At 44.1% G+C, this 23,483-nt stretch overlaps 3 protein-coding genes across 10 annotated transcripts in view; 2 read left to right on the top strand and 1 right to left on the bottom strand.

Moving 5' to 3' along the window:
• Window positions 1-23,483, top strand: part of DRC8 (dynein regulatory complex subunit 8) — a 122,989-nt gene that overhangs the window by 72,207 nt on the left and 27,299 nt on the right. For 7 of the 8 annotated variants that reach the window (XM_078357191.1, XM_035280623.3, XM_054248260.2 and 4 more), the window contains 4 exons: window positions 8,633-8,712; window positions 9,920-9,962; window positions 10,109-10,175; window positions 13,695-14,341. In XM_078357191.1, coding sequence (XP_078213317.1) covers window positions 8,633-8,712; window positions 9,920-9,962; window positions 10,109-10,175; window positions 13,695-13,810 — 306 coding nt within the window. In that variant the 3' untranslated portion in view covers window positions 13,811-14,341. Of the gene's footprint in view, window positions 1-8,632; window positions 8,713-9,919; window positions 9,963-10,108; window positions 10,176-13,694; window positions 14,342-14,763 lie in introns of those variants that run through there. The other variant, XM_078357190.1, reaches the window with a different exon arrangement.
• The window catches only part of LOC108589208 (large ribosomal subunit protein eL37-like), a 28,657-nt gene continuing 6,493 nt past the window's right edge, over window positions 1,320-23,483 (bottom strand). Inside the window, exon 2 of the mRNA XM_035280624.3 lies at window positions 1,320-23,483. This exon is cut by the window's right edge and continues 4,936 nt beyond it. Within this exon, the coding sequence (XP_035136515.1) occupies window positions 2,702-3,121 (420 nt within the window). The 5' untranslated portion in view covers window positions 3,122-23,483 and the 3' untranslated portion in view covers window positions 1,320-2,701.
• KIF26B (kinesin family member 26B) overlaps window positions 14,762-23,483 on the top strand; it is a 636,506-nt gene continuing 627,784 nt past the window's right edge. Inside the window, exon 1 of the mRNA XM_035280614.3 lies at window positions 14,762-14,942. Within this exon, the coding sequence (XP_035136505.3) occupies window positions 14,859-14,942 (84 nt within the window). The 5' untranslated portion in view covers window positions 14,762-14,858. The remainder of the gene's footprint in view (window positions 14,943-23,483) is intronic.

Genomic DNA, 23,483 nt, shown 5'->3' with positions numbered 1-23,483 from the left:
ATATTCAGTTGAATAAATATCCCATATCACATATCCATTCATCCATCGGTAAAGGCTGCTAACAGTTTTTAATATCATGGATACCGCATGATAAACATTATTTGAATCAAGTAGAGGCCCTTTTCAAGTTTTAGAGAGCCCTGTGCAGCAAGCGAAGGCAGTGATGGGTTGCTGAAGGGCTTTAAATGAGAATAACATGATGAGATTTGCGGTTTATTTTAGTTCAGATTTGTTTTTCTTGAATGAGATTGTACTATAGACAAACCAGTCTGATGGTAGTAAGAAGTTAGACTGGAATAATTTTCAGTAATCCTTTCCCTGGGTCATAGCTGACAGCCTGGAGCCCTTTGTACATTTGGGCAATGTTTTTATTTGTCCCTTATATTCAGTAAAACTTAATTGCCATGTTTCTATTATGCTGTGGTCAGAATGTATGTGTCCCTCCGAATTCATATGTTGGAACTTTAATCCCAGTGAGATAGTATTGGGACATGGAGCCTTTGGAAGACAATGAAGTCTTGAGGGTAGGTCCCTCATGAATGGGATTAGCAGTGTTATAAAAGGGCTGGAGGGAATTAGCTAGGCCCCTTTTTGCCCTTCTGTCCCTTCCGCCATGTTAGATCACAGTGTTCATCCACTCTGGAGGCCACAGCATTCAAGGCACCATCTTGGAAGCAGAGACTAGTCCTTTACCAGACACCAAGCCCGCTGGTACCCTGAGCTGGGACTTCCCAGCCTCCATACTGCCAGCAGTACATGTGTGCTGTTCATACATTACCCAGTCTAAGGTATTTCATCCTAGCAGCACAACTGGACTAAGGCAGAAATTGGTCTCCGTGGGACTGTCGCTATAACAAATGCCCGAAAACGTAGAGGTGGCTTTGGAACTGGATAACGGGTAGAGGCTGGAAGACTTTGAGGTGTGGTAGAAAAGCCTGAACTGCTGTGAACAGAGCACGGGAGGTGATTCTGGTGAAGGCTCAGAGAAGAGAGCTGTAGAGAGCGCCTACGTCTTCTCAGAGGTGATCTCAGTAGACAAGAACAGAATGTTGGTGGAAATACGGATGGTAAAGGCAATTCTGATGAGGTCTCGGACAGAAATGAGGGAAGAGGTACTGGAACCTGGAGGAAGGCCATCCTCGCTGTAATCCCAAGGCGCTGGGATTACAGGTGTGAACCACTGCGCCCAGCCTAGAATAAATAATTTTTCTAAAGTAAGTGGCTTTCAAATTTTTTATTTGTAAAGACAACATTTTTAGTAAATGCCAATTAATTTTTGTGATCTTATTCTATTCAAGGGAGAGAAATATTTTCTAAATTGTATTTATGTTTTGGTTTTGAAATATGGTTTATGTTAAAATTTGTACATATACTATTTAGAGCCCAATATGAACTATCTTGTGCTTTATATATTTTTTACTAAAAATAGTTAAAACAGATTTGAATGCGTATCTCACTTGGTGACCTGGAACTAGTTGAAATGTAGGTGCTTTATAGACCATCTTAGCTACTGACATTATCTTGTTTTTTTTTGTGAAGCATGAAATAGTTCCGTTTATTGACTGATTGTTATGTCACTGGGGAGAAATGAATTTTCACGGTGTGTTTTATTGTGCCTATTTAGTGGGTTCAGCATTAAAATAAATAATCCTGCTATGAGAAAAGAGATGGCCTGATGATTTCTCTATGGAAATGGAAGAACCCCAGGCCGTGATCCCATCAAAACACCTGACCGACTCCGCTGCCCTCAAATAGGCACTTGACCTCCTTGTGCCTGTATTTCGTCAAATCCAAACGGATTAAGAAAATTGACTTATACCAAATTTGAGTGAGAAGCACAGTATTTGCCACATGCTTTGAGACTGAGATAAATGTTGATATTATTTAAAAGTCCCACAGTATTTATTGAGCTGGTTCCACATGGGGGAAGAGGAAGCAGGGAGACCGCAGAGTGCCGGAAGGCACTGTGTGAGCCTCATTCGGTTCCCTTTGTGTGGCAGTGAAGGCTATATATTTTCTTCAGGTCACCTACTCCACCTTCATTCTTTGGAGGAGGAGAAGCCAGGCGTGCGAGGGCCGTGGATTTCCGGGTGAACACCTGCTGGCACACTATTAAGAGGAATGCCTTGCGAATGATGCTTTCATCAGGCTGCACTTGAGGGGTCTTCCGGCAGAGGTTTTCCTTTACATCCACAAATGCTGCCTGGGTTACTGTTAAAATTACTGTTCCTCCTCGGCCTTTCTCTTAGAAGAAACAAACTAGATTTGACTTACTTTGCCTCATTCATGTTTGCAGTAACAGGATGTATTTGTTTTGTGAGTTTCTGCTGTCTTTTGAAGAGGAGGGATGTGGAGTTTGGTGAATATTTTTTACTCTCGCCTTTTTTTTCAGTCTGAAGAGGCCACGTGGGGAAACAGCAGAGGTGGAGGCATCACTGCTGACCCACACACCTTGTCCTCTAGACGTGGGGCGAGGCACCAAGGGGTGAGGGAGAAAGTATGAAATGTGCCTAGCAATTCCATACATTATCTGATTTAATTGCCACATTCCACGTGGCATTTTACAGATAGGTGGCAGAGCCCAACTTCTGTATACACAGGTGGGTCTACATGGTGGGTCAGTGAGGATGTGCCTGAAATGTCAGCACCAGTGATGGATTCTTTTTTATTTTTGGAATTTTTGTTAAAACCAGAACATTTACTACATGACTAATTGCTGAAATTCATAAGGTGAACTGGACGTCGCAACAGCTGCCCTCTTAGGTTGAGGTGTTGTTCCTTCATGGAATCCATGCCTGAATCTGCGGTATACAATCTTGAGGTGCCTCACGTGACCAGTCCCGGTGATATTTTGTCTTTCAGCCTCGGCACTCCAGTTATACTTTCTCTTGCGTTTGGCGGGGTGGCCACATTTGCCACAGGTCCACGTCTGAAGGTGGTAGGCCTCAGAGCCACAGCGGTGGCACAGTGTGTGCATCTTACCGTGACGCTTTCCAAATGATGACTTCCCTTCGCCTTCTCGCTTCTGTGGCGGAGACCAGCGGCCAGTGATTGATTGTTTTAGGAAATTGTGCCATTGCGTGCCATAGAACCAGAAGTGTGTACACCTCTTCATCATCATAGACTCTTACAAAGCACCGTCATATCTCGTGGCACCCTCACGGCCATCCTGGAGGTTACAGTTCCCCCTGTATTAGACATGGGGATGCTAAAGCTAGAGGGTGGATTTTAATAACATTCTTAACTATTCTTGGTCTAACATGGGGAGTATCTTGTGATATTTTTCTATAAGAAAGGTGATGTCTTTTTTTTTTTTTTTTTTTTTTTGAGACGGAGTTTCGCTCTTGTTACCCAGGCTGGAGTGCAATGGCGCAATCTCGGCTCACCGCAACCTCCGCCCCCTGGGTTCAGGCAATTCTCCTGCCTCAGCCTCCTGAGTAGCTGGGATTACAGGCACGCGCCACCATGCCCAGCTAATTTTTTGTAATTTTTAGTAGAGACGGGGTTTCACCATGTTGACCAGGATGGTCTCGATCTCTTGACCTCGTGATCCACCCGCCTCGGCCTCCCAAAGTGCTGGGATTACAGGTTTGAGCCACCGCGCCCGGCCGATGTCTTTTAAAATTATTTATTTATTTACTTTTCATACCCAGTCCTGTAGAACATCCAGTTTTTAAAAAAGACTGTGATACAGAAAGAAGTCAAGTGGATTTTCCCAACGTGACTTTGCTCTAAGTGAAGAAATGCAATGACTTTGTAGTCTTTTCAAACATGTCTGATGTAATTTACAGGATCTTTCTTTAATTCATTTAAGTATAATTGAGTTTTCTCTTGGAGAAAGTAGGTCTGGATCGCACCATTTTTTCTGCATCAACTCTGTGAAATACAGTTTTTGTTTGTTTGTTTGTTTGTTTTGGAGGCAGAATCTTGCTCTGTTGCCCAGGTTGGAATGCAGTGGGGTAATCTTGGCTCACTGCAACCTCCATCTCCTGTGTTCAAGCGATCCTCCTGCCTCAGCCTCCCCATTAGCTGGGACTGCAGGTGTGCACCACCATGCCCAACTAATGTTTGTATTTTCAGTAGAAATGGGGTTTCACCATGTTGGCCAGGCTGGTCTCAAACTCCTGACCTCAGGTGATCCACCCACTTTGGCTTCCCAAAGTGCTATGATTACAGGTGTGAAAGATAGTTCTGAATTCTGAATATCTGCTAATCTCCAGTTGATAGGTATACAGACTTCTGCTTGATAGTGATTCAAAGTCTTTGGATAAAAATACGCCATATATATTTAGAATATATGTTACAGTGTTTGCTGAAGTCACTTTAATGGTGCACCACACAGAGTGGCTTAAACAATAGAAATTTTTTGTCTCACAGTTCTAAAGGCTGAAAGTTTAAGATCAAGGTATCAGCATGAGTAAACATCTGCCCTATTCTTCTTGTTTTTCTTTTATGACATTGGAATATACCGTATTTGAAAAATGCATTTTAGAAAAGCTAATGGAATCTAAATAAAATTTGGAGTTTAGTGACTATTAATGTATTAATATTGATTCATTAGTTATGACAAGTGTATTATAATGTAAGAGTTAATAATCGAGGAATTATATTACAAATGAAATTACAAATTATGTTACAAACCAATAGTAATCAAAACAGTGTAGTACTGGCATAAAAACAGTCATATGGACTTGGAACAGAATACAAAGCCTGTGAATGAAGCCATGCATAAATGGTCAGCTATCCTCAACAAGAGTGCCAATAGGGAGAGGACAGTGTCTTCAATAAATGGTGATAGAAAACTGTTACTTAGGTGGAGAAGAATGAAATTGGATCCTTATCTCACACCATACACAAAAATCAACTCAAAATGGATTCATGATTTAAATGAGAGACTTGGAGAAAACATAGGGAAAATGCTCTTTGACACTGGTCTGGGCAATGATTTTTTAGATATGATACCAAAAGCACAGGCAACAAAAGAGAAAAATAAACAAGTGGGACTACATCAAACTGAAAAGTTCCTGCTTGCAAAAGAAACAATCAGCAAAATGTAAAGGCAGCCTATGGAATGGGAGAAGATATTTGCAAACCATACATTTGACAAGGGGTTAACATTTTAATACATACAAGGAACTCAGAAAACTCCTTTGCAAAAACAGAAATGACCTAATTAAAACATGGAGAACAAGGAGCTGACTTTTTTTTAAAGAAGACATAAGAATGCCCAACAGGTATAAGAGCATCATTGTCCAACAAGGAAATGCAGACCAGAACCACGGTGGGATATCACCTCACACCTATTATAACGGCTGCTGTCAAAAAGACAGAGTGTCGGGGGGAGTGTGGAAAAAGGAACCCTCAAACCCTGTTGGTGGGAAGGTAAATTGGCACAGCGGCTATGGGAAACAGTATGCAGGTTTCCCAAGAAACTAAAAATAGAATTACCATATCATCCAGCAACCCCACTTCCGGGTATGAGTCCGGGAAGAAGTGAAATCGGATCTCTAAGAGCTACTTGTATTGCCATGTTGATTGCAGTGTCATTCACAGTAGCTGAGATATGGAGGCAGCGTTGCCTGTAGACAAGTGAATGGGTAAAAAAAAGGTGTGTGTGTGCAATGGCATGTTATTCAGCCTTAGAAAAGCAGAGGATGCTGTTTGCAACGACACGATGGACTTGGAGGACATTATGCTAAGTGAAATAAGCCAGACACAGAAAGGCAAATACTGCATGATCTCTGTTATATGTAGAACTTTCAAAAGCCAGACTCAGGGCAACAGAGAGTAGATGGGTACTTAACCAGGGCCAGGGGTGGGGGAAATGGGAAAATGTTGGTCAAAGGGTACTAACTTTCAGTGATAAGAAAAACAATATCTGATGGACAGCGTGGTGACTGTGGTCAATAATTACTCTATACTTGAAATTGGCTGAGAGCATATCTCAAGTATTCTCACCACATGTACGAAAAAGGTAACTAGTGACTTGATATGGTAATTAGCCTGATTGTGGTAACCATGTCACAAGGTGTATGTGTATCAAAGCATGTTGTACACCTTAAATATATGCAATTTTTATTTGTCCAGCATACTTCAGTAAGGCTGGAAAAAAATAGAGGAAACTGGGTGACAGAGGTCTGTGGGAGCTCTTCTAAAACTACTCTAAAATGAAAAAGGTATTCAAATGTAAACATCCTTCTAGGTTATGAAATAGTGTCTGCATTAACATTCCATGAATACGGCACTTACAAGGATTAATTATATTGTTTTTGATGCCATTGCTTAAACATGTTTTTGTACTCAAGAACAAATTAGATACGGCCTCTAGAGGACAGTGCTGGGTCACGGAAAGATTGTACAATTTCTCCCCAAGTTGAAGATGGTCGCAATCATTTTTCTTCATATTTTCTAAGCTCAGGACTTCTGTTTATTCATTATCCCTCTTAAAAAAACAACAATAACAAAGAAAACTCAGGACTCGTCTGCTGTTCTGACTGGTTGGCTGTTTTAACTTTTTTGTGTGTGTGATTTTGGCTCCACAAGGATCTGTTAGGCCAGAAAGACGCTTACATCCCTCAGGGTTTGTGAAAGTTGGTCCCCGGGGAAGCGATATGAGGCATATATTATGTGTTATTTGTGAGTTCTTCCATGATGGAGACAGAAGTATGGAGTTGACTTCCTTTGAAAAACAGTTTGTGGCTTGATGAGGGTGCATGTAAGATAAAGAGGGTTCTACAGTGGCTCGGTGGTGGGAGGAAAGGGAAGAGACCATTGCTCTTGCTTCTGGAGCAAATTTCTGGAGGAGTCAGAATAGCCAACTCATCGTTTTCATTTTAAAACTCCTCTGGAGATAACCTCGTGAGACTGACGTTCTATTTGTCCGAGGCTGCCAGGTAGGGAGTTGCAGAGCGATGCTCAAGCAGCGGAGCCACGTGAACATTAACTTGCAATGCTCACCTTCAACCTAGAAGCAGCTGAAGACAACTGTTCATGAATCGGCGGGCTCAGCAGTTCTGAAACACACAATTCTGTCATTGAATGCGTTGAATTTTCTGCTGATGGTGGAGTCGGAGGTTCCACCACGCTAGGTGTGAATCTGGTGTAAGTGTTAAAAACACTAGTCATTTGGATGACGTTGTGTCACACTTAGCAGCAACCTGTAGGTGTTTTCTTCGTTTTTGCTCCAAGAATAAATCTGTCCAAAACTCATCTGCTGAATTGGGATCTATGAGCCTTTTAATGAGATTTTTGAAAGGGAATGGAAAATTTACAGCTCGCTATAGACAGCCTGACAGGAAAGTTAAGGTCAGTGGTGTTATGTTCAGCTGCTGCATCCAAGCCGAACCCACAGGCAGGGATCTGTTTCGTTCTCATTTAATAGTGCCAAGTCCCAATCATCCTCTTAGGTGTAGTCTTCTAATCTAGGGGCGGTATGACCAAGCTCTGTCTACCATGGAGGTGCTTAATACATATTATGATGATTTAAGATGTAGTTGGTCCTTGCGATGGCGGCGTGTGCTCTAACCTGGTCCCTCATTCAGGGTTTCTTGTCTCAGGGAAAAGCATCACCTTATCTCAGTGGTGTCAGTCAGCATCCTGGGAGTCATCCTTGAATCCTCTGTTTTCTTCCATCGTTACTCATAATGAATGCAAGACCAGGTCCTATCAATTCCGCTTCTTAAATATTTCTTGAAGCCATCCATTTCTCTCTCCATAGCCACCACTCCAGTCTAAGCCCTTGTCATACCTGCTTAGACTACTGAAAAAGCTGCCTCACCCTCAACCAGTGTGCTCTTTCAAAACATGCATCAGCGAGACCGTCGGTGATTTCCCACTGTTTTTGGGCCAGCAGCCTTATCACTGTCACGGGCAAGGAGGCCCTGCAGTCTGCCCTGCCTCTCCCTAGCCTCGTCTTGAAGCCTTCTCGTTGCTCCTTGTACTCCAGCCTCCTAGCCTCCAGTGTGTCAGCAGAGTCTCAGTGCGTGCAGTTTCCTCTTTGTGAGAGTCTCTCCCTCCCGTCTTCGTCTCATTACCTTCTACTCATCCTTTCTAAATCAGCTGGAGTGTTATTTCCTCGTGAATGACTTCCCTGGCCTCCCGGTCTAAGAGGTGCTCTATTTATTTATTTTGACATGGAGTCTCACTCTGTCGCCCAGGCTGCAGTGCAGTGGTACGATCTCGGCTCACTGCAACCCCATCTCCCAGGTTCAGCGATTCTCCTGCCTCAGCCTCCTGTGTAGCTGGGCCTACAGGTGTGTGCCACTATGCCCAGCTAATTTTTGTATTTTTAGTAGAGATGGGGGGTTCACCATGTTGGTCAGGCTGGTCTTGAACTCCTGACCTCAAGTGATCCGCGTGTCTTGGCCTCCCAAAGTGCTGGGATTACAGGTGTGCGCCACTGCGCCTGGCCGAGGGTTCTCTATTGACTGTTCCTACAGACCCGTGCTCCTTCCCTTCACTGTGCTTACATGGATTTACAAGCACACTGTCTTCCTGTTGCTGTGTCTTGATTAATGCATGTCTCCCTTATCAGAGTGTCAACTGTACAGGTTCAAGATGAATGATAAAGAGAAATCTTAATAAAATATATTTGTTGGATGGATAAATGGCTATTTACTTATTGAATGTTTAGATAGAGGAAGAAGAACCCACTGGATACATTCGATTTGAAAAATTTCTTCCGGTGATGACAGAAATACTACTAGAAAGAAGGTAAGTAAGTAAATGCAATTGTTAAGGCAACGCAACGATCAGAATTCATTCAGGACGCTTGGCTCTTTCCCTTCGTATGTTATGTTCAACCAGCGTCTCCTAAGGTGGCCTCCTTCTAACCTTTCTAGATACTTCTGAACTGCCAGTTGGTACATGCTTAGAAATATCAAACACATTCGTGTTAACCTTAGCAAAGCATAATTGGGGGCAAATAAGCTACAAAGATCATAAGTCAACATTCTTATCTTCTGTTTTGAATTATCAATGATAAAAAAGAATCCTAATATTTCTAGCACAAATATAGCATTAGCTTGCCAGAGTTGGTTCATCATGGAAGTCTTGTGCCCACCGAAATTGATTTCTGAAAAGCTAATAGATAACCGCAAACATGTCAGTGATTTTGCACTAAATACTTCCTGTGGGGCTGAGGTGTTCTCCACTTTCACATCCAGAAATCCAACAAGATTTCAGCGAGGCAAGCATTACCATCCCAGTATGTTAGCAGCTTTTACTTCTTCATTTTTATTTTTTGGGCTGGAGTGCCATGGCGCCATCTCAGCTCACTGCAACCTCTGCCTCCCAGGTTCAAGCCATTCTCCCGCCTCAGCTTCCCGAGTAGCTGGGATTCCAGGTGCCCACCACCATGCCCAGATAATCTTTGTATTTTTAGTAGGGACAGGGTTTCACTGTGTTGGCTAGGCTGGTCTTGAACTGCTGAGCTCAGGTGATCCACCTGCCTCAGCCTCCCAGAGTGCTGGGATTACAGGCGTGAGCCACCACGCCCGGCCCTGGTTTGTTTTATGTGGTCATTTATTCATTCCAGTGGTCCCCAACTACCAGGCCATGGACTGGTACTAGTCCCTGGCCTGTTGGGACCCCTGGGCTGCACTGGAGGAGGTGACCAGCAAGAGAGTGAGTGCTGCCACCTGTCAGAGCAGCGCTGGTGCCAGAGTCTCATCGGAGCACAAACCCCATTGTGAACTGCGCGTGGGAGGGATCTAGGTTGTGCTCCTTATGAGCATCTAATGCCTGATGATCTGGGGTGGAACTGTTTCATCCCCAAACCATCCCCCCAACCCCGGTCTGTGGAAAAATTTCCTTCCATGAAACCAGTCGCCACTGCCAGAAAGGTTGGAGACTGCTGCTTTATTACGCAGAGACGATGGTGAATACTATGGCACTGACTCAACCTATTGCATAATTATAGATACAGACCCATTCCAGAAGATGTCCTTCTTCGAGCCTTTGAGGTATGTACACTCCAGCTTATATACATATACATGTATATAAATACAGACATTTATATACACACGTGTATGCTCATTTATGTGAAAAATTCATCATGTAGAACTTACCAAATGAAAAAATAGAATATCTATCTTTTCTTTTCCCCTAGGTTTTAGATACAGCTAACCGTGGATTTCTTACTAAGGACGAATTGATCAAGTACATGACTGAAGAAGGTAAGCGTGATTTAGTGCTTGCAACAGTGACCTACGTGAGGAATTCATGATTTGTCAGCAGTCATGTAAAGTTATGGGGAGACGTTAGAATCAGTCATTCTGGTGGAAAGTTATTTACTGTTCCTACTGTTTTGGTTTGGGGATGGTTTCTGTTCTGTGGGGGTTAAGAAGAGTAGGATAAGGGGAGCTGTGTTGTTGTCTTAGAGGATTTTGTAAAGTATAGTGATTACTTCTGTAATTGCAGTCATTCTGAATGGAATTTTCAGAATAAAAGATATGCCATCTGGAAAACATGAACTATCAATCACTGTAAATGAAGGCCTCTTCCCAGATTGAAGATCTGAATAGGAGTCTCTACAAATTTCTTTCTTTTTTGTTTTTTTTGAGACAGAGTCTTGCTCTGTCACCCAGGCTGGAGTGCAGTCTCAGCTCACTGCAACCTCTGCTTCCTGGGTTCAAGTGATTCTCCTCCCTCAGCCTCTCAAGTAGCTGGGATTACAGGCGTGGGCCACCATGCCCAGCTAATTTTTGTATTTTTAGTAGAGATGGCCGGGCTGGTCTCAAACTCCTGACCTGAGGTGATCCACCCATCTTGGCCTCCCACAGTGCTGAAGGAATTTAAAAATTCCTTTTTAAAAAGCTTTTCTGTTGGTGAAGTTATAGATAATATAGCCTAAATTTAATATGAGGTCATTTTTAACACTAAACATTTCCTCTTTTAATGTTAATGGAACCATATATATATGCTTTGAACATGGCCCTTCATACATATGCATATACACACATAATACCTGCACACTTACATATGCCAACATATTTCCTTGGGAATTCCCTCTGCTAGGCTGATGTGTACATTTGTTTTCCCTGAAGGTCGTCTCCTGAAACCATCCTCATACTGGTGACCTTGCCTTCTCCTGTACAGAGCTAGAGCTCTCTGGTTCACAGATTGAGTTCTGAATGACTCAGAGTTGCTAATCACTTGAGACAGAATCAAAAGTGCAAGTAATCTGGAGCAGGGAAAGCTAAGACTGCATCTACGTGCACAACTGGCTTGACCATTCCAGCGTGATCCATTAGGGGGAATACAGGGAGTGGGAGTAAGAATGACACCGCCATCATAGCTGCCACCCAGGAACTCTCATGCCATGGTCAAAATGATCTTAGGGATTAATTTTGATGGGGATGTTAGGACTTTCAAAGCATCAGCTTCTTTTTTTTTTTTTTTTTTTTTTTTTTTTTAGCATCAGCTTCTTAATCCTAAGGATTAGTGTAAAGAAAGTAAATCCTGGGTTAAATATTGGACAACATGAAGTTAGTCAAAATGACCCAAAACAGTGCGATGTTCCTACTGTCGTGTGCCTACTACGTGTTTAGCATTCAGTAAGTGCAGTAAGGTATAAGGACAGTGAAATCTGCTCCCTCTTGCAAGGATATTACAATCTTACTGGGGAAATAACAGTAACATAAAATAGAGACAGCAGAAGACGATAGAAAAATAAATGTATGAAGATCAACCAGGGCCGGACCCGCCTGAAAAGCTTAGTCTGGGAAGACTTAAAGAGAAAATAGGTTTTTTGAGACGGTAGAATGTATATGGTTAAGTTGTCGAGGGCAGAGGTAAACTCTTGTGCATTATAATTCTCTCACATACAGTAGATCTCAACAAATGTTTGCCGAATTAACGAATGGATGAGTAGACGGTGAAGACTAGGCGAAGGGCTCACGAGAGGGAGACCTAGGTGTGTAAAACAGTCTGAACAAAAATGGAGAGGTAGGAATGAACATGCTATTTCAGAGAGAAAATAAGCCTAGCTGGCCCCGAGGGTGGCTCTGGCAAACAGCGGGAAATTAACTTCAGTAGATTGACTGGGACTAAACTGTAGAGTCCCAGGATCAGGAGTTTGGAATTCATCCTGTGGGCAATGGAGAAGTCCTACAGGCTTTTGAGCAGATGAGTCACAAGGTGTGTGAGTGATCGTGAGAAGGTTTTTCTGGTGCTGGTCGGTTTGTTAGATTCATGAGAAAGAGGTTGGACCAGGGAGACCAGTTAGAAGCTTATTTCAGCATCCTGAAGGCACCCAAATAAGGGCCTAACCTGGCAACGGCAATGGGAATGGAAAGAAGGGATTGATACAGGACTGTCTGCGGCAGAATCCGTGGGTCATGATGACAGAGCGTAGGGGACAAACATGAGAGCTGAGTCACAAGTAACACCAAGGCTTTGCCCTCGAGCGCAAGTGTCATGGTAATGCTGCTGACGGAAACAGCAAAGTCAGAACAGACTGCAGTGTGTACAGAGGCGGTGCGCTCGTGTGCTTTGCCCTGGGGAGCTGTGTGATAATTGCCAAGATGGTATGTTTACAGGGAGTTCATGGTACTCAAAGATCGACTACTGGGTCTCTCAGGGGACCAAGCATAGGACAGGTATTTTCAAATAAGAACATGTATGATTTCAACGATTCATTCAACAAGTGTTGTTACAAACCTTCCGCATAGATGAGCCAGTACGTTTGGAAGTAATGCGTAAGATGTAAATACTGTACAAATCTAAGTTATGATTTCATATCACAGACCCATCAGCTAAGTGTAATAGCAGTTGACTAGTTTGGTAAATAGTGGCTTAAGAATTGTTGCTTTGAGATTCTCAGAATTCTACAAATTGTTTTTAAGTACATTTATGCTATATAACAATATGGATTAAAGTTACTTACCCAGTCTTTATAATATCCGCCAAGCATCAAACACTAGTTTGAGCGTATACATTCTTCCTGCCCAGGATGTCATTTGATCAACAAAATAAATCACACTGAATCAAGTTCCTACGAGATAGAAGTCTGTAGGTGTCCAGCAATGTGTATTGCATCAGACAGTCTTTAGCAGCAGGGAAGATCTCAGAACAGTTTGTAAAACAAACACTTACCTGTTGCCGCTTCTGTGCCAGGTACCGTTCTAAGGACCGTTCAAATAATAACACGTTGAATTCTCTTGACAACCTGTGTGATGGGTAGTAGTATTGTCATCTTCATTTTAGAGACAGGAAAACTAAGGTATCGCGCAGTTAACTGACTTGCTCAAGATCTTAGAGCTAGTAAGAGGCAGCCAGCATTTGAATCCAAACTGTGCTTTTAACCATTAGATTATTTTCTTTCCATCTTTAATCAAATACTGGGACTTCAAGTTCATCCTTTGGTAATTTCAAAAGTTTTAATCTAAATAAACAACCTTGTTCATGGTGTCTTTATGTCTTCCTATTGCTTTGCCTGAAATGACGTGTTCTAGAGGTTGCTTGATCTGTAACATCTGCAGGTGAGAAGAAGTCCAAAATCTGCCAGGGTATTCGCTAGTCTTCTCTGTGAACCTCTGCACTGTCGTGATGTGCTGGCTCTACAGCTGCAGGGAGAGGATCTAGTGACTTTGTGGGGGTTTGTGGGCTCCATGGCTATTAAGCTGGCTAGCGGAAAGAGAAAGAAAAAAATCAGATGATCATAAATGATACATTTTCCTTTTTGTCTCTCCAAGGTGAGCCTTTTTCTCAAGAGGAAATGGAAGAAATGTTGTCTGCTGCAATTGACCCAGAATCAAATTCAATTAATTACAAGGACTATATATCAATGATGGTGATAGATGAAAATTAAATGTTCTAAAGATAATTTCTAAGTACAAGGACAATTGTAGAAATTGCTTGTCCTTGTTAATTTCACATCTTCTCTCACGATTCCTGTATGTGATATTTAATACCTTGTGACATAAGTATTTTAAGATACTTTGTTTTTAAAAATGACCATAACACTTTAAAACAAATTTATTATGTCTAGCCTTACAGAATGATATGTTCCTATTTATTTAAAACCAATTCTGTCCAGGCACGGTGGCTCACACCTGTAATTCCAGCATTTTGGGAGGCTGAGGCGGGCGGATCATAAGGTCAGGAGTTCGAGACCAGCCTGGCCCACGTGGTAAACGCCATCTCTACTAAAAAAAACAATAAAAAATTAGCCAGGCGTGGTGGCAAGTGCCTGTAGTCCCAGCTACTCAGGAGGCTGAGGCAGAAGAATCACTCAAACCCAGGAGGCAGAGGTTGCAGTGAGCCGAGATCTTGCCACTTCATTCCAGCCTGGGTGACAGAGTGAGACTCAAAAAAAAAATATTAAAACATTTTAACATTAGAATGGATCGTTGTTTATTTTCTACAATAAAACTCAGGTTATCTTCAAATTAAGCTGACAAAAGGAAAGTGCCTGTAATGACCCCAGGTTTGGCATATAAAGATCTAAGAGGGGGCAGAACGACCACCGGTGAAAATGAGTAGCACCATGATGGCTTCTTTTTTAAACAATAACAAACACTTAATCAGTCTGAGTGTGGGAGGAGATTTATCAAAATAAATACTAATAATTGATTTTCTATGAGTGCCAATTACAAATACTGTTTGAGATTACAATAACTTAGTGTAAAAATTAAAATTTGCGGATTCAGCGTGATACCACTTACGGAGTAGCTAAAGGCGTTGAGGTCATTGAAACTAGAGGAAAGAAGGCGGAGTGGAAATGAGAATGGAAGGTGGTGGCAATTCTCTCTTTGTCTTTAGAAAAATTCTCACCCGTGCAGTGTACCTGCCATGGAATGTTGTCCTGAATACTGAGTACTGTGTGAAAAGTACAGCTCCTGAGAGAACAGAAGAAAATGATTTATGCACCTCTGAGTACAAGCAGTCACAATGGAGAAATGGAAAACACAGAGCCTCTTACAAGCAAAGGGGACGATAAGGTAAAGGAAAATGAACAATTTTCCATAACTTATATATTATTTTGTAACAACACACACACACACACGCACACGCGCACACACGCATCTCTATTTAAAGATGGCTTTTTCATTATATTTGTGTATCTACATGTATGTAAACATTTCAAGTTGCTGTGAGCCTTCCTCAGGCATGTAGTCTTGCCCCTAGAAGAGGAAGCTGCTACCCAAGAGATTGTTTATCACTGTTCATTCATTCTTGAAACACTGAATGAGTGTCATTAGATAATGTGCTAGGAACCAGAGTCCCTAAATAATCCAGGTCACAGTTTAGTGAGGAAAACAAGTCAGTCAGCAGCCAATTTCAGATAGGAGCTCGTTCAGGATACTGTAGAAATGCAGAGGAGAGGCAGCTACTCAGCCGTGCAGAGAGGGAGCTTTCTGGGAGATGAAACGTGCTGGTGTGTGGAGAAGGCTTACCAGGACAGGAAACACTTGACTTGAAAACGAGCAGTTTAGTAAGCAGCGGTGGGGCACAGGGCGTTCCAGCAGCTGAGCAGCAAGCACAAAAACCCTAGAGGTGTCATGAAACAAGGAGCCCCTGGGAATTGAAAGCAGCTCAGTAGTGTGGAATGTAGAGATTTGGGGGTCATGATGAGGGGTGAAACTGGAGTGGCAAACAGGAGCTGTATCGTTAAGAATATCGGGGTAGGTGTTAAGTTTCAGAGTTAGAATTTGGACTTTATTCTGAAGATCACAGAGAAAGAGCATTTGTAAGCAGCATCAAAAATATATTTGATGGGTCACACCTAGAAGTGAGCCCAGCTTGTAGGCTGTTTGGTTTGTGGGAGGGATAGACTGGGAACAGTCGAGCATGAATCCCAGGTTTCTGGCTCAGACAGACGATGGGTAAAAGTGCCATCCGTTCCGATAACAAATCCAAGTGGGGCATCGGTGAGCAAAATGAGTTTGGGTGCAGACATCCTGGGACGCCCAAAGGATGACGTTCGATAATCAGCTGGATATAGAAGGGAGATCTGGCTGAGGCCTGGATTTTGGAGCTCTCAGCATGTAAGTAGTAATTAATGCCTTGAGAGGAAAAGAGAAGAGAGTCTAGAACAAGACCATGGGGAATATCAGCATTTAAAAGAAGGCAGAGGAAGAGGAGCCCACAGAGGGATGGGTAAGGAGAAGCTTGGGCAGAGGGGAAGCTGGGAAGAAGCATCGTGGATGCCAAGCTCGGAGAGAATCGCAAGGAGGCGGCCGTGGCCATGTCAGTTGTAGTGGAGAGGAGAGGTCAGTTAAAGAGGGAAAAAGCATCCATCAGGGTCCTCAATGAAGCGTTCACTGAGGACCTCTCCCAGAGCAGAGGTGGGGGAGCAGCAGGTGTCGAGTTGAGTGGACTGAGGAAGGAATGGCTGTGAGAAGGCCGGAGGACAAGTTACTCCGCAGTGAAGAGAAGGAAACAGACAGCAGCTGAGGGGGCGATTTTGGAAGACGGGAGGATGTAGGCACGTTCACCGACAGTCCAAGAGCCGAGAGCCCGCAGGGAGGGTGAAGACAGCTTCCGGGGCGATGAAGGGACTTAGGAAGGAACAGTGATCCCCAGCCTGTGGATCCTACTTCACGGCCTCTGTTGTCTTCTGAGAGGAAGGTCGTAGATCATAGGGCTTGAAGAGAATGGTGGAATTTTGGAATATCTCTTGTGGGAAATGGGAGAAAGAGTTGAGGAAGACCCCATGTAAGGATTTTCAAGAAACCCTGGAAGATTTTGTGCTCGAGAGCAAAGAAGAAAAAAGGTAGATTGTCGTAGGGCTTCAGGGTTAAGGTTGTGTCATGTGGGTGAGGTGGAAGGAACCAAAGGCCGAGGGAGCTGAGTAATCTGCGAGAAAGCAGTTCTGGTGGTGTCTGTGGGGCCAGCGTACTAGGAAAGACCCGGTAGGCTGCGCGGGCTAACAGACGGGAGGGGTTCTAGGCTCCGGGTCTCTAAAAGGGCAGATGGCTGCTGTTGGTAGCAAAGGATGGTCGTTCCTACCATTCCTGAGTGATAATATGTTTCCCTGGAAAATTCGCTTCACTCTGTTCTTAGGGTGTTTATTTTCTTCTCCTGTTTATTTGTTTATCTGAGACAAAGTTTCACTCTTGTCGCCCAGGCTGGAGTGCAATGGCGCAATCTCGGCTCACTGCAACCTCCACCTCTCGGGTTCAAGTGATTCTCCTGCCTCAGCCTCAGGAGTAGCTGGGATTACAGGGATGTGCCACCACGCCTGGCTAATTTAGTATTTTTAGTAGAAACGGGGTTTCTCCATGTTGGTCAGGCTGGTCTTGAACTCCTGACCTCATGATCCACCCGCCTCAGCCTCCCAAAGTGCTGGGATTACAGGCGTGAGCCACCACGCCTAGCTTTTTCTCCTATTTATTATGTGAATAGGTAGTAAGAGTGGCTCATATTCGCGGACTGTTCTGTGTCGCAGGCACTGTCCTGAGTGCTTCAGGTACATGAACTCATTTAATCCTCACATCCACCCATCGGTGTAGATGCTGGTAAGTTGCCCTCATTTTACAGGGGTGGAATCAGGAAGTCACGCAACAGCAAGGGGCTGTGTCAGCTTTTTCACTGATCAACTCCCACACGTCAGGGGCTGAGAATAAAGCTGATTTCTGTTTACGTCTTTTGTCAGCTGAGGTCATCTGGGACCCTGCCCTGTGTGTCTTCTTTGTTCTACTCATGGCCTGGAGAAGTAGGATGACAATATGTGCTGCTTTGCCCGGGGTAGTCCCAGACTACGCCCGTCCCAGTGTAATTATTGATTGGTCTCCTTGTTACTCTTAGAAATGTTCCAGTTTAGATGATTAATGTGTGGTCATCCCATTCAAAAAATAGTGAGTGAAAGTGACGGTGAGGAATCATCACTTATGGAGGGCTTTCTGACCGATGATTCTAGCAGTGGTAACAGTGGAAGGCATTTCTTCCTTCTCGTTTCCCAGGATAATTTTTTTCCCGGGATGACCTGAGATTTTCCCAAGGTAAAATCCAGGTGGAGAACTGATCGCCTCCTGCTTGGCGGTGCATGTCAGAATCACCAGCCAGAGATGAGAATGAGCCGCACACCCTCAGGACGGGGCGGAGGCGGAAGAGGAAAGGAGGGTGGTGACCCTCAGAGCACCAGCAGACAGGCTGTTTGTGACAGGCAGTGCTTTGCAGCTGGGAAGGAGGGTGGCCGAGATAGGAAATAACCTTTGGGGTGGACACATACCCAGGGGCGTATCCGTCGGCAGCAGGGGCCAGCACGGTCATGCGGCGGTAAAGCGCGTGCCAGCGCCTGATGCGTAAACACAGGCGCCGACTTGTTTGGAGCATTCAAGACAGCTGTGGGTTGAATCCCGTAAGCCATTAAAGAACCGCCGTCTGGTGAACGAACCCTAATCTCCTGACAATCAGGGGATGACACCGTATTCTCTCTCCGAAGAGACTCTTGTGCACTGAGGGCGGTTGCGTACCTCCCCAGGTCCCACCTTAGAGGAGTGTTTCAAACGTTCTGACTGATGTTAAGCTTCACATCTTGTCTCAAGGGAATCCTCTCTTTAGTATCATAGAGTTGGCTTTACGGAATGTAATTAACTTTTATCTTTAGCACAAACGTGTCTGTTTCTTTTAAGGCCACCGGAAGGTGCAATAGAGGCTTCCTACAGAAATCTCATTTTATCTCCTGAGTTGCAGAATAAATGTACCTTATTTGCAAAGAGAACACTTTTCTTTACACCCAAACCACTGCAATGTGTATTTTGCCTCTTCAGCTCCCCGACCTTGCCCTCAGCATGCGATTTAAATCACCATGGCATTTCCTGACTAGGAGAATGCTTGGTCTCTTGTGCAGAACGTTTGCTTACCCTCGTGACTCTTGGCTTCTGCAGACCCTGCCAGCTCTGCCGGGCCCTGTGGAAAGCCCTCTCTGTGCTCGCACTGCTGGGCAAAGTGCATGACTTCAGGCCTGAGAGTCTTGCAGTCTTGCGCTCTGATCCCGGCTTTACGTGTGACTCACTCTGGATCAGGCGCTTCATTCACCCCCTGTGCATCTCTGTCTGCAAAATAGCCCAGCTCTAGTCCTTCTCCCACCCGAGAGTCCCCTTTGCAGTCACCCAGTGTCTAAGTGCCAGATGCCTAAGAGATGCAAAAAAGAGAGTCCACCATAGCAGGCTAGCTGGGCTTATGACTGAGTTCAGGGCAGGAGGATTTTCTGTGGGATGGAATGTGTTTAGATCTTTCTCTCCTACTTTCCTGTCTTCCTTCCTTTCCCTTTCCTAAATGCTTCCATATGAGAAAGTTCCCTGCTTATACCAGCAGTTTCTGGAAGATGAGTGTCACATTACCCTCCTGGGCCACTTAAATAGACAAGAGAGACTCATGGTCGCATCTGCTCCCTGCCAAGCTGGGCGTATTTCTGAACGTGTGGGTGCCAGTCACCTGCTTCAGGAGCCCCTGGAAGGAGGATGTTAGAAATGGGGGGGGGGTGCCCGATTCCAGACCCCTAAAACAGAATCTCTGGAGGTAGGGCCCAGGACACTTAATTTTTCACATTCTCACGGGAGCCTTATGCAGGCTTGTGTGTGAAAACCACTACCTGGGGCTCTGATACCGAATGGAAGTGTGGGATTTGGAGTTAGGCTTTGCCACTTACTGATTACGTGATTGGCCCAGACATTTAATATTGCTGAGTTTCCCTGGAGGTTGAGGCTGCCGTGAGCCACGATTGCGCCACTGCACTTGGCCTGGGTGACAGAGAGAGACCTTGGCTCAAAAAAATAAAAAAATATTGCTGAGCTTCTGCATCTTAAAGTGGAAAAACCCTTTTCAGGGCTGGTGTGAAGATTAAATAAAATAGTAAGTGTGAAAATGTTTAAAAAGCTGTAAGCGGTGACACAAATGATTATTTATAGAAAGCCAGGTGAGCAGAGAGGGAGAGGGAAAAGAGAGAGGGTGGGGCAGGGACGGAGCCCTGCCGCCTGGGTAAGGACACAGAGTGTGGGGAAGTGGGTAATAATGGAAAATGAACTGGGAGAGTGTGCACATGCCCAGCCTGCTGTGGGGTGATACCCGAGGTTTGCTGTCATGGTGCTGTTAATTACAAGGTGTTACGTTTATTTCTAGAATGTGAAAATAGGCTTTAAGAGGTTTCTTTTTTTCTTTGTTCTATTTTTTAATAAATTTGCTATCAGTCATAGTACCTTTAGAGCAGCAGGAATTATTTACCTCCTCTAGTGGAGAAAACACTCATAATCATTTGAAGAAACTGTTATTTTTCTTAAAAAATATTTTTCTTAAAAAAGAAAAATCAGGCCAAGCACAGTGACTCATGCCTGTAATCCCAGCACTTTGGGAGGCCAAGGTAGGTGGTTCACTGAAGGTCAGGAGTTTGAGACTAGCCTGGGCAACATGATGAAACCCTGTTTCTACAAAAATACAAAAGTTAGCCAGGTGTGGTAGCACATCTGTAGTCTCAGCTGCTTGGGAGGCTGAGGCAGGCGAATCGCTTGAACCTGGGAGGCAGAGGTTGCAGTGAGCCAGGATCATACCATTGCACTCCAGCCTGGGCAATAGAGCAAGACTCCATAACCAAAAAAAAAAAAAGGTTGAAAAATACTACAAGATCAGACCATATATGCCATTATATAATCTGCTATTTTAAATTAATACATAATGAACAATCTTTCCACGTCAGTGTATAGTTACCCAAAACATAACTTCGAGTGACTGGATAGGATCTAATTGTTTGGCTATAACTTAATTAGTTAATCAGTTTAGAGATAGGTCTTGCTGTGGCACCGAGGCTGGAGTGCAGAGGCACAATCATAGCTCACTCCAGCCTCGAACTCCTGGCCTCAAGTGATCCTCCCCAGCCTGGGCTTCCTGAAATGCTGGGGTTAGAGCTGTCACACTTGGCTATTTCATTAGTTTCTTATTCTCAGTAATGTAAATACTTTTCAGTTTCCACTATTATAATAAATTATGATGAGCATCCTAGTAGTTAAGTCTTAATTTAACTGTTTGCTTAGAATACATTTCTAAAAGCAGAACTGTTGGGTCACTTTTAAAGTGATGGGGACCTATTTTTAAGTCTTTTGCTAATGTGTTTTCAATCTATCCTGCAGAAAGGTGTTCCCATATTCTAAACCCTCCTCAGCATATTTTTGCTTTTTATTTTGCCAGTTTGATAGGTAAAAATAGTATCTCATTGATCTTTTACAAATTTGCATTCCATTGGTAACTGGAAGTTTCTAAAGGCCCACGGCAGTGTACAAAAGCTGGGTGAGCTCCAGGAAGCGCCAGATGTGAGCCTCACAGATTCTTTCTTCAGACAGAAACAACAAACACCTCGGCCGCTTTGAAACGGAGCCCACAAAGCACAACATTACAGGCAGAATCTGAATTCAAGAGATGTGATTTCTTTTTTTTTTTTTTTTTTTTTTTGAGATGGAGTTTCGCTCTTGTTACCCAGGCTGGAGTGCAATGGTGCGATCTCAGCTCACCGCAACCTCTGCCTCCTGGGTTCAGGCAATTCTCCTGCCTCAGCCTCCCGAGTAGCTGGGATTACAGGCACGCGCCACTGTGCCCAGCTAATTTTTTGTATTTTTAGTAGAGACGGGGTTTCACCATGTTGACGAGGATGGTCTTGATCTCTTGACCTCATGATCCACCCGCCTCGGCCTCCCAAAGTGCTGGGATTACAGGCGTGAGCCACCGCGCCTGGCCAAGAGATGCGATTTCCTACAGAAAAAACTATGATTTGCAGGAGGCAATTAGAATGAGCCGCTTTTACACAGAGCCCTTAGCAGGAAATGTCACAGATATTCAAGCAACAAAATAGGAACCAGGGAAAAAAGCGTGCAAAAGAAGTGAAGAGCGACTGTCACAGCCAGAAGGACACCAAAATGCCAGCTCCTTAGGCTGTGAAAGTGTTTCCTCATGCAACTCATTTGCTCATCAGCCAGCATTCATTGAATTCCCACCGTGTGACAGACACTGTGCTAGGCACCAGAGATGCCAAAACGAATACGAGACATAGCCCTGGTCCTTGAGAGATTTCACCCTGACGGGAGAGACAGTAAGACACACAAACACGCTGAGCAAGAGTTGTTCAGCAATGTCAGCAAAGTGCACTGGGGCCAGTCATAGCAGCCCGCTCTGCTGTGGACTCAGAGGACTTCACAGAGGAAGTGACAGGCTGAACTGCAAATGTTTCATGTGCTCTCATTGGCAATTTTGCCGCCAGTACTAGGTGGGTGAGAATGTTCTAGAATGAATGGCCTGAAGCTAATGCTGAAATAGCTTTATAGCATGGCTTAGGGAAAAGAGTGCTGAATTCCAGCTGTGCCAGGTATAGGATATATGACCTGGGAAATGTCACGTGATGTGTGTGTCCTCTGTTGTCCATTTGTAAAGTGCGGGAAACTGTAGCCACCTTGTAGGATTACTCTGAGCATGAAGGGCTCCCTGCACATAGGGCTTAGTAAGTGGTATCTATCATTACAAAGTGTTCAGTGAATATCTGCTGAATGAATGAATATAAATGTTTTCTCTATATAGGAAACATCCTCAATGATATCACGAGGTTGGGTACAGGTATTTATAGGATGCCTGGGAGTAAGGAAGTATATTTTCCTAAACTTGTGACCTCAGGGACTTCATGGAAAGGGTGCACATGTAATTTTAACTTCATTCAACGAAATATTTAATTAGTGATATTCTGTGCTAGGAATAGTTCTAATAAAATAGTTGGGTGTGGTAGCTCATGCCTGTTATCACAGCACTTTGGGAGGCTGAGGCGGGTGAAGCACTTGAGGTCAGGAGTTTGAGATCAGCCTGGGCAACATGGCAAAACCCTGTCTCTACTAAAAATGCAAAAATTAGCTGAGCATGGTGGCGGGCGCCTGTAGTCCCAGCTACTTGAGAGGCTGAGGCAGGAGAATTGTTTGAACCCAGAAGGCAGAGGCTGCAGCGAGCCGAGATCGCACCACTGCTTTCTAACCTGGGCGACAAAGCAAGATTCCATCCCAAAAAGAAACAGTTTGAGTAAACAAAACAAAGTCCCTATCCTTAAGGAACTTGAATTCTGACTGTGAGGTTGACAGTAGGAGGCAGATAACACATCAATAAATTTACGTCATGTTGGGATTAACACTAGGAAGAAAAATAAAGCAGGATAAGGGGGAGAATGACGGGCACTGCCCTATCTAGAATGACACGGAAGTCCTCTCTAAGGAGGCGATCTTGAGAAGTGGCCTGAAGGAAACGAAGGAGCGTGGGAAAGAGCATTCCTTGGAGAGGAGTGCCAAGCACCAAGTGTTCGGCAGCTGGAAGGATCAGCAGGGAGACCCAGGCCTTGGCAGCCTGAATGAAGAGAGAGAAGCAGATGAGGACGGAAGGGCCCTGTAGACCTGGAAAGGGCTTTGGAGCCATGCTAAGTGTGAAGAGAAGCCACTGAATGGTGCTGGGCCGGTAAGTGGACATTACCGGGGGATGGCGTGTCAGGCCAGGATGATAATCGTGGAGAGCAAAAGCTGGTT

This window comes from Callithrix jacchus, chromosome 19 (assembly GCF_049354715.1).
Source record: "Callithrix jacchus isolate 240 chromosome 19, calJac240_pri, whole genome shotgun sequence".
Lineage (NCBI taxonomy): Eukaryota > Metazoa > Chordata > Mammalia > Primates > Cebidae > Callithrix > Callithrix jacchus.
The sequence above is the reverse complement of the archived record's forward strand: the minus strand, read 5'-3'. Positions and strand labels throughout refer to the sequence as shown.